This window comes from Carya illinoinensis, chromosome 3 (assembly GCF_018687715.1).
Source record: "Carya illinoinensis cultivar Pawnee chromosome 3, C.illinoinensisPawnee_v1, whole genome shotgun sequence".
Lineage (NCBI taxonomy): Eukaryota > Viridiplantae > Streptophyta > Magnoliopsida > Fagales > Juglandaceae > Carya > Carya illinoinensis.
Genome location: NC_056754.1, coordinates 53,429,964 through 53,440,501, shown reverse-complemented (window position 1 = coordinate 53,440,501; position 10,538 = coordinate 53,429,964). Strand labels below are relative to the sequence as shown.

The 10,538-nt window shown below is 37.7% G+C and overlaps 2 protein-coding genes across 8 annotated transcripts; one reads left to right on the top strand and one right to left on the bottom strand.

The window, feature by feature from the left end:
* The first annotated feature begins 433 nt into the window (after window positions 1-433).
* Window positions 434-7,122, top strand: LOC122305305 (transcription factor EMB1444-like). 7 transcript variants are annotated; one of them, XR_006241107.1, is made up of 11 exons: window positions 434-1,483; window positions 2,041-2,211; window positions 2,401-2,485; window positions 2,647-2,688; window positions 3,137-3,196; window positions 4,098-4,217; window positions 4,300-5,475; window positions 5,578-5,679; window positions 6,126-6,269; window positions 6,468-6,606; window positions 6,700-6,724. XR_006241107.1 is itself a non-coding variant. In XM_043117718.1 (11 exons), the coding sequence occupies exons 1-11, from the start codon at window positions 1,323-1,325 to the stop codon at window positions 6,689-6,691; spliced, it is 2,193 nt and encodes a 730-aa protein (XP_042973652.1). In that variant the 5' UTR covers window positions 436-1,322; the 3' UTR covers window positions 6,692-7,122. The 7 variants fall into 7 exon arrangements, 4 of the variants coding, with proteins under 4 accessions (XP_042973654.1, XP_042973652.1, XP_042973653.1 ...); XR_006241108.1 differs by having other exon boundaries at window positions 435-1,483; window positions 6,501-6,606; window positions 6,700-7,122; XR_006241109.1 differs by having other exon boundaries at window positions 435-1,483; window positions 6,501-6,606; window positions 6,686-7,122.
* A 497-nt stretch (window positions 7,123-7,619) lies between these two features.
* Window positions 7,620-9,535, bottom strand: LOC122305306 (1-aminocyclopropane-1-carboxylate oxidase homolog 1-like). The gene is made up of 3 exons (XM_043117721.1): window positions 8,692-9,535; window positions 8,258-8,579; window positions 7,620-8,118 (listed from the first exon to the last, which is right to left on the bottom strand). The coding sequence occupies exons 1-3, from the start codon at window positions 9,228-9,230 to the stop codon at window positions 7,867-7,869; spliced, it is 1,113 nt and encodes a 370-aa protein (XP_042973655.1). The 5' UTR covers window positions 9,231-9,535; the 3' UTR covers window positions 7,620-7,866.
* Window positions 9,536-10,538: the final 1,003 nt, after the last annotated feature.

Genomic DNA, 10,538 nt, shown 5'->3' with positions numbered 1-10,538 from the left:
AATTGACGTGACTTCATATGGATCGTCAGGTTATAAAGTTACTTTTATTGTAAATGTAAAGTAAATCTAACAGATTAAATAAAATTATATCAGTTTGTGAAATTACTTTTGTATAATTTTTTTGTAACTATATAGTTTTTAAATAAAATATTATTAGAATATATTATTTTAATATTAGAATTTAAAAAAATTGAATTGTATATATTTTTTATATAGATTTTAAAGAAAATTATAATAAATAAAAAAAAAAAGAGATGAAAATATTTACGAAAGTGAACGAAATTTTAAGTTTTCATGAGGGTATCAGTAAAGGCATTGAAAAATGTAGGAGAAGATAGAAGGGGCATTTTCCTCACTTGAGCATCATGGTGCTGACCATTAAAGGACACTAGCTAGAAAGTGTACTCAATAACCCAATTCTTGGATTTTTCTTTTATGATGGATACGGATACCTCAAAAATTCCTTAAATATAGGTCTTCCTCCTGGTCCTGGTTCTGTGCCCCCTCCTCTCCTCTGACCTCTCTCCCCTTTGCCTTTTTTTTTCTTTCACAATTCACAATTTCATGAGCCCAACTGCTTAAGTACAGTGCTAAAGTGCGCCTGACGCATAGGATAACAGGTAGTGCGCACTGTGCTTTACGCGTACCATATGAGAATGGTTTGTGAGTGAGCCTAATGTGAACCCAGTGCGCTCATAGCTCCAATACAAAAACTCCCCGATCCCCCATTTTTGCACCAAAACTCTCTCAAAAGGAAAAGCCAACGCTTTATCTCTTTACCTTCTCCAAACCGGTCTGAAAAGTCCGAGCTTGTTTTTTTTGTCACCAAAAATGGCTGCAACACCAACACGTAGCTCGAACCTTTGAAATCTCACTCCAATTCCCACCAAACCCCAAGCTCTGAGCTTCAAATCTAATTCGAAAAAGGAAGCCGTTTGCATAGCTCCATTTTTCATCTTCCAGAGCAAGCCCACCCATGTCGTCCGATATAAGCTAAAAGAAAATTTTCGCACTCAATTGTCAGAACGACTAATCGTACCTTGATTTGAATTCCGAATGGATAATTGTGCGAACTGTGGAAAAGGAGTGACCGATTTGTTTGTAGCGTCTGTGACGTGTTAAAACGATTTGGGAAAGGAATTGAGGATTAAGGGTTGTTGGGTGTGGTTCGGGTGGGAGATGGGTACGGATCGTCTGCTTTTGCCGACGGTGGGACCGCCGATAAAGCGGCGAGCTGGGTTGCGGAGAAAGCAGGCTGGAAGAGGTTCGTATAGAGGGAGTTAAGGCTTAAGCTTTTTGGTGTATTTGGAGGAATAGTGTGTATGTTAGAGGACGGTGAGATAGATAGAGAGAGTGAGAGAAAGATGGGAGGTGGCGTTGGTGCTATTGGTAACACTGAGTTACGGCAGACGCTAAGGAGTCTCTGTTTGAATACGGACTGGATGTACGCAGTGTTTTGGAAGCTCAAACACCACTCTCGGATGTGAGTTTTTGGATGCTTTTCACTTTTAGATCATGTGTGTACAGTTTTGTTTGGATGCTGAGAAAGCTGAGGAAAGTGGAACAGGAAAAGGGACTGGTAGTTTTATGGGAAACGAATTGTATAGAACTTTTGGCTCAAAGAAGATGCGAGTTTTGTGGCACTTAAGATATATAGATGCTTTAGTTCATTAGTTGTGTCCATATATTTTGTTTTATGTTTTTGTTGAAAGGATGTGCGTATGCCAACTTGTTGACTGTAATCAGTTTTGCTCTCTCTCTCTCTCTCTCTCTCTCTCTCTCTCTCTCTCAAGTTGACAGGGGGGGTATTTCATGGTCGATCAGCTAGTTTGGGATTTGAGCGCATAAAGAAACGTGCTATGCATCTTAAATTTTTTTGTTTCAATGGTTTATAATTTCTTTGTTTAGTTTTTCTCTGTTTCTTCTTTAAGTTTCGAGGTCTGAATAATTATTTAGTATTGAGGGAAATTTGGGCTGAACATTATCTGTTTTGAATTTATGCAGAAAAGCATGATGCCTTTGTGATTTTCATTCTTGCAGGGTGTTGACATGGGAAGATGCTTACTATGACTACCATGAGCGACATGATTCTCCCTGGAATAATTGCTGTAGCAAGACACCGGACAAGTTGCATGATGGCCATTATTCGCATGATCCCCTAGGATTAGCTGTGGCAAAGATGTCGTATCATGTATATTCTCTGGGAGAAGGGTAGGACTCTTCTCGCTGATTGGCCTTTTGACTTGCTTTCTGAGACTGCTCGTCATTCTTTATATATATATATATATAGAGAGAGAGAGAGAGAGAGAGAGAGAGAGAGAGAGAGAGAGAGGCTTATGCTTGTGGTCAATCTTTCTGGTTTCCATCATCACTTCACATCTTAATCCTTCGTTTTCACAGGATTGTTGGACAGGTGGCAGTTACCGGAAAGCATCAGTGGATCTTTGCAGATAAGCAAATTACGGGTTCCCGATTGTCATTTGAGGTGATGAACTTCCTTGGTACTCAATGAAACTAAATTACATAGAACTTAATTTCTTGCACAACAATTCATATTGATTCCAGAATAGCTCATCACATGTCTAATTGACTTGCCACTCATTCTTAAATTTATTAATTTTTTTTCTCCCCTATTGTTGTGTTCAGTACTATGATGGGTGGCAAACTCAATTTTCGGCAGGGATCAAGGTATGCCTACTTTCATTATTATGTTTTAACATTGTAAGAATTGATGAATGCTTGGGATGGCGAGGTTTTTGTTTCTGGAATGCACTTGCCAGTGGTTTTGTTTATTATATTATCTTCAATTCTTTGGGGACATTACTGTGAATATTAATTCAGTCACTTTCCTTATTAAAAAAAAAACAAGAATAATTCAGTCACTTTCGTTTTATGTGTTGCTGAATTGTCAACATCTGAATTGCAATGTATAAGCATATGACTAAAGAGAGAAATTATGTCATAACTTGGTCTTGTTGCGTAATGATAATGGATTGATGACTACACTGTGGGAGAACTGGTTCTACGTTGTCCAACACTTTGATTAACTCTTATCTCTTTTGGCCCTACTTTTGCGTTTTCTACTTAAGTTCCCTTGTATATCATGTAACAAAATTATTCTTGTTTTTTCTTGTAGACTATTGCTGTTGTTCCTGTTGCTCCACATGGAGTTGTGCAGCTTGGCTCTTTGAATAAAGTACGATTCAAAAGGCTTATTTTTGTGCAGCTTGTTTCCTTTTGTGTTGTTAGTTTGGCATTATAGCAATTCAGACAACAATATATTTCTGTCTCTGTATTTACTTTCTGCAGTGAATAGCGATTCATGAACCGTTCAACTTTTCCTTGTACTACATATTTTTGTTTATGATCGGTTGGTGCTTTTACACTAATACTGAGGGCAATTTTAATGGTGAAAGGATGGGGCTTTCACCTAATCTCCTCTCTCAGGACTTTGCTTTGCAGGATTAGAATGGTAACAATTGTGTAAAAACAACTGGGACATCTGTTTTTAAGTTGTTCTTCCCATAATGGAGATGAAGTGGAGTGGTCTAAGGGACGTCTTGACAATGTCAATAGAGTAATTAGCTTCCTTATACTGTGGAATTGAACCTGTTTCTTTTATTCTTCAATATAAGTGGTAAGATCCACACTCCCATGTGATGACTGCCTTAAGTGCGCACAGAACCTTACAGTACGTAAAAGAGATCTGTAAAATGGATCGGTGATCACCAAGGAGGGGAATTGGTGTACTCCTAGACAACTGGGCCAGTGGTATTCTTGTGTCTGTTTTATTTCAAAAAACTTCTCACCTTTTTGACAAGTGTCATATGAATTACTATTATCTTGCACTTGTTTATCCCATTTGTTTGTCCCTACTCATTAATGATTCACATGCTTGGATGCTCCATAGTAAGTCCCCAATATTTCTTCTTGTTTTTCTGCATGAATGTATGCAATAGTAATTCTACAAACCACACTCTTGTCCCACTTTCATCCTCCTATGCAAAATGTTCCAATTCTGAAGTTCTGAACTCATAATGTAGAGGTGATTTGATGCTGGATTTACTTTTCTATTTATTTTTTCTTTGAGAAAGCAGGTCGGTGAAGACATAAAGCTGGTGAATCATATTAGAGATGTCTTTTTTGATCTCCAAGGTTCCTCAATAGAGCATATAGCTAGTCCAATACTAAGTAATATGAAGAATTTATTACATCTGGTAACTCTCTCATGCACATATATGAAGCAACACAAATTTATCACTGTGTGACACAGTAATATTCAACTGTCTGTTTTCTCAGCAAGATGTGCCGGCAAATAGTTCGGCTTCAGTGATGATTACTGATTGTATACGAAATTCTGATAAAGCCATAGACAAAGAAGGAGCAGATGTTTGGTTGTCCATGTTTCCATGTTTTGGGAATGATGGGGGCAATTCTTGTGCATTTCTACCGCATGGTTTTTATCAGAGAAAGGCAGTGGAAGTGGTTGATGATCATGAGCGGCTTGAATTATGCACCTCAGTAGGTGATGAAAGTGCCCAGTTGCATTCGTCAAACTCTAACATTATCTATTTGGAGCACCAGAAACTAGTTGGTGGCAGGACATGTGGTGGTGACATTAGTGGCTGCAAAGATAGACAGGGGGGTTCAGAACCCAATTTCCATTCGTTGTCACACGGTTCTGCTGTAGTTAGTGTCAACTTATGTGATGTTATACATCCAGCTGACCAGAACCTCCTTGAATCTGCTGTTTGTGACAGAATTAAGCTGGATGGTAAAGTTTTTGACAAAAATGGTTTGTTACAGATACCTGAACCTTCAGACATGAAATTCGACACCGATTTGGAAAAATTGCAATTTCAAGCTGAGTCAAGTCACATGGACATGTTAAACACATCTTTGCATTTCCCTGCTGGCTATGAGCTTCATGAAGTACTTGGACCGGCTTTCCTCAAAACAAGTAATTATTTAAATTCAGCGAAGACTGAAGATGGAGTAATTATTGAGATGCCGAAGGGGATGAGCAGTAGCCAATTGACATCCAATTATTACCCTGATCATCTTCTAGAAGCAGTAGTGTCCAATGTTTTCCAAAGTAATAGTGATGTTAAAAGTGATAAACTGTTGACTAAACCGGTGCAGTCTCTGTCCACAACTGAGGTTAATCCAGAGTCTTCTGGTCATACCGTGGATGCTATTACTTCAGTACATTATCCGTTTGAACAGCCCTCTCATTTAGAGAAGGACAAACAGCACTGCTTGAGCTCATCAGGGTTATGTGGTGTGATATCCCCAACAAGTTTTTCATCAAATTGTACAAGTACATGTAGTGAGCTGGAGAGATCTTCCGAACCAGCTAAGAACAACAAAAAGAGATCCAGGCCTGGTGAAAATTCTAGACCTAGGCCTAGGGACAGACAATTGATCCAAGACCGTATTAAGGAGCTGCGGGAGCTGGTGCCCAATGGATCAAAGGTAACTTTCTTGCAATCCATTCTGCCTTCTGAGTTTTGGTCTAGTGATAGTTCCAGTCATTATTGATGTAATATCTGCTTAAATTTTTATGATCATTTGCAGTGCAGTATTGATTCACTGCTGGAACGCACAATCAAACACATGCTCTTTCTGCAAAGTGTAACTCAGCATGCTGACAAGCTATACAAATGTACCAATTCAAAGGTAAAAGCTTAGGCATTCAACCATCAACTATCTTCTTGCACTGGTTTGATGGATAACCAACTTAAAACCGACCTCCTTCCTAAGGAAGCATAAAAGTGGATTTTGATCACCCGATCAGTTTTTTTAATCAAGTATGCATAATATTGAGCACTATTGAATTTTGATTATATGTGGCAGTGCCTGTAGATAATTACTTATAATTCCTTTGGAGTGGACTCCTCCAAGTCAATCTGGTGGTAGTATTGTCCATCTCTCGTCAATTATTCTGTTTTTAATGGCAGAAGTGTTAATCATACCTTCTCCAAGTCCATCAGGCAATAAACTGCTAGACTTCAAGTTGATATGAACTAACTGAGATTTTAATGTCTTACGGCCTATCAACATGGCCATATCTGTTTTATACTAAGCCACTCCTCTCTTCTTATATATTACTACTAAATTTGCAGTTGCATGACAAAGGAACTGCAGGCATTATAGGATCCTCCGGTGCTGAACATGGTTCAAGCTGGGCAGTGGAGGTGGGAGGCCATTTGAAAGTTTGTTCTATAATAGTAGAGAACCTTAACAAGAGTGGCCAGATGCTTGTAGAGGTATGTATAGCTAATAGGGGTAGCACTTTGTTTTGTTTCTGGAAGTAAGATTTAGAATAAAGAAGACACAGAAACCACTAAATAATAGATTATGCATGACAGTCCAATTTACTTCTCCAAAGAAAATGCTACTCTATTTTATCCTTCATATCTTTAGTTATTTTTTAATTCTAATTTCCACTATTACCACTAGACTAGCTGATATGTGCAGATGTTGTGTGAGGATTGCAGCCATTTTCTTGAGATAGCTGCGACCATCAGAAGTTTGGGTCTGACAATCTTAAAAGGTGCAACAGAAGCTGAGGGCGAGAAGACTTGGGTATGTTTTGTGGTTGAGGTAGGTTCAGAAATATGGATGATGAATATTTGGTTCTTATTGACTGTGTCCAGTGTTGACGTGTTTGACTATTTGGAAGTTCTAATTGTTCAGGGCCAGAACAACAGAATCATACACAGAATGGATATATTGTGGTCCCTTGTCCAAATATTGCAACCAGCAATGCAACCATGATGGCTTGTCGTCTCTTGGAGATTTTCATGTAGGCTTCTCTGTAAAATATCTAAGTCGTATTTGATATTTATAGGCTTTCCTTCGAACAACCTCTCGTCCCCCACCACAACACATGAAAAAAAGAAGGAAAAAGGGTAAAAAGAAAGACCAAGGAAGATGGAAAGAAAGAAAACCAACAATTTTCTTGAAAGCATTTTTCTCTCTTACTTTGCAGTGTGTAAATGTAAAGATGGAATTTGTTGTTTCCCTCTATTTACTGCTTGAAAGTTTTGTTGTTATTTGTTTGGAAGTTGGATTAATATTGAGAAGAGATAAGTCCTGAAGCAGTATTTTAAAGAATAATGCTACTAAGTCATTTGAAGCTTATAAGTATTTAGATGATCCTCTTGATGTGACACCAGCACGTGGTGCCATGTGGTTTATTGAAAAAAAAAAAAAACACATACACAAACACAAGAATAGTGATTTATACAAATTTCAAATAGATAAGCTAAGTTCCTTTGTTAAAAAAAAAAAAAAAAAAAAAAAAAAAAAAAAAAAAAAAAAAAAAAAAATTCCTTTGTTAAAGAAAAAAAGAGTGAATCTCGCAATGAAAAAGTATAAAAAATCTTTTTTTTTTTTTTTTTTTTTTTTTTTTAAGTGGGACTTACTTTTTTTTACGAAGGGCTTGTGTGGGCATGTCTATTTGGGATTGTACCAACCATTACTCCAAGCAAAAAATGGATAGAATGAATCTATGGTTTTCAATCTTCTTCTTTTATGTGTTTCAGACACTTTTTTATTTTGATTTTTTTTTTAGTAATAAATCACGTGATAATGTTGTGACAAGAGTCGATAAATTTCAGATGGTTCAATAGCATAACTCTATTTTAAATCTCTTTTTTGGTTCCAATTCTTTTGGTTCTTTCTTTGATCTAAAATGGGTACATCGATTAAAAATTTCTTCCCGCCAGAATCCCTACATTGTAATGAAACAAGCAGTAAAATTATAAATAAACTATAATATAAATGACTTTTAGTGGCTTCCTCTGATATAAATGACTTTGCAGTACCTCAAACCTTCACTCTACTGCTATATAGGATGGGTTAGAGTTTGAAGTGAGGAAGGGCCGAGTGGCCATCCAGCCCCTTGGATCTGTAATGGGCAAGATATTCACTAATATGAGTCTCCCTGTATACGGGTGGATCCTTGTCAGATAGAAACTCCTTTATTGGTCCATAGGGCTTAAATTTGTGAGTAGGACTTGGATAGAAAAAGCATGCAAGTGAGACCCTGGGCCCAGCACGTCCAGCCAGCACCCTGTGCTCCACGCTTCTGAACTTGTCATTTGTGATAAGCTACAAAAACCAGTTTGTGAATAGATAATACCATGAACATGAGAAAGAGTAGTTTTAGGCCGAGGATTCGCCTCTTTTTATTTCTTAGGTTTTCTAACTTAAACAAGAGCAAGATTTGTGTGAACAGAAACTAGACTACCTGCATAAAGTCACCGATGTTGGCAACTAGTGCTCCTTGCACTGGTGGAACGTCGACCCAGTGGTTTTGATGGAGGACTTGGAGGCCTCCAATACTGTCTTGCAAAAGTAAAGTTAGACAGGATGGATCTGAATGCTTTGTTGTGCCAAGGGTCAAGTGTGGCTCAGGACAAACTGGGTAGTAGTGACAAACCAGTGATTCGCTTTTCATGCATTCTATACGGGCCAGGTAGTCACTCCTAAGTCCCAAAGCCTCTGACAGTAATTCGGACAGCCCTTTGCTTAGTTCGATGATGTTTTTCATGTACTCTTTCACAGACTCCCTGAAGAAAACCAACACTCAAGTGTTTTGGTTAAATTTGCAAAGACGGTAGACATACGTGTGTGTGTGTGTGGCTTTGAATTATTCATTTTCGGTTGTAGATTTATTAGTACCTGCATACCGGAGGAAAAGCTTCAGGTTTTAGGGGTCCATCTTGGAAATCGAATACAATTGAATCCCTCCAATTTGCTGCTTTTGACACGAGGAGATCACCGTTGCAGTAGTACCTAACTCGTTGCTTGTAATCTCGCGAGTACCACTCCATCTTCTCTTCGTTTGGTTGCTCATGGAATCTTCGCACAACTTCCAACATGTTTTCTATGATAGTAGCCGGAACTCCATGATTAACAATTTGAAAGAAGCCCCATGTTTCTGATGCTTCACGTATTTCATCGACAATCTCAGTCCGGGGGCAACTTTCAAAGCCTCGGAGGTCTATCACCGGAACTTTGAAATACTGCATAGTGGCTGGAGATGAGCTTGGAAGGCTCTCTGGTGGATGGATGAGGAACCTTGGAACCTTGGCCACACCAGAGTCAACAAGTCCTTTCACTCCAGCTTTTGTTTCATCAAATTCTTTCACTTCCTTTGCTCTCTCATACCCCAACCCATTTCCGAGAACGGGTATTCCGGCGTTAATAGAAAGTTCCATACCTGAGGTGGTGAATTCTGAATTATCGAGATGGAATTTCTGTCTCAAATTATAGTGTTGGAAGTGGTTATATTCAAGAAAAACAAAAGGGTACTAGATGCTAATGTTGAATGAAAGATCAGCTGATCAGGTAGAATAGATGCCTGCGGTTTAAAGTTGTGTGAGCAACATTCAATGCAGAAAAGGCCAAGATAACGAGATACCCACTATTGAACATGCATCAGACATTACAAAATATTAAATTAAACAGGAAATGTCTTTTCCTCAGATTGTCAGGTCCCTTGTAGATCACCAATAACCCAAAAAAAGAGCGTCTTTGCTTGCTTCGACGTTAGGCATGTAGTCACTACTTGCCAAAATGTGATTATTTTTCTATAACATATTTTTTATAATTGCAGTCTGGACACGTTTCACACATGAAGATGAAGTAATGGTTCTGTTGGCAAAATATTGGCATGCTGCGTGCTTATAACATGCAAAAAGTATATAGACAGACCAAAAAAAAAATAAACAGATGTTCTAGCCTCCACCAGCAACACACGAGAACAACAACAATGTATGTACGTGGACATGAATATACAGATCGATCACTGTATGTTCTTAATTTGGTGAAATGGAATGAACACGCGTTACTAATTATTGTCGAAGTTACGTCATCTCTCTCCAATGATATTACAGACTTCTTGTCGAGGAATTTATGCCAAATAAAATTTATGCAAAAGCAGCAGCTACGCACACAAAGAAAATCAACACTTGTGAATAACCCAAAACGAAAAACCCAGAAAGACAGAACTAAGATGCAGCCTCATGGCCAGTGGCCGGCAGCCGAGTCAAGCATCCTTGAACCAAGGTAGAAATAAAAGATTGAAAGTAAACCGTGCTACATGGTTGAAATACCAACCAGAAGATAGCCCTTCAGTGCTATAGCTGCAGCTACTAAGTTCTTGTTTGAAAAAAGTTTTCATCTTAAAATTTTCATATCATCTCATCCTCTCCCGTCTAATCTATTTCTCAAATTTCATTCAAATACAAATACTTTTAAACTAGTCATTATAATTTTTTCAAAATTTTAAATAAAAAATAAAAAATAATTCAACTTTTTCAAATATCTAAATAAAAATAATATTAAAAAACTATATTCTAACGATATTTTAATTTTATAATATTTTTTATTCAATTTTTTTCTCTCTCATTTCCTAAAATTTCATAAAATATCCAACTATCTCACTACTATTAACAAAATTCTCATATCATCTCATCTCACTCTCCTAAATGTTTCATCTATGTCAAAAGACTCAAAACATCAAC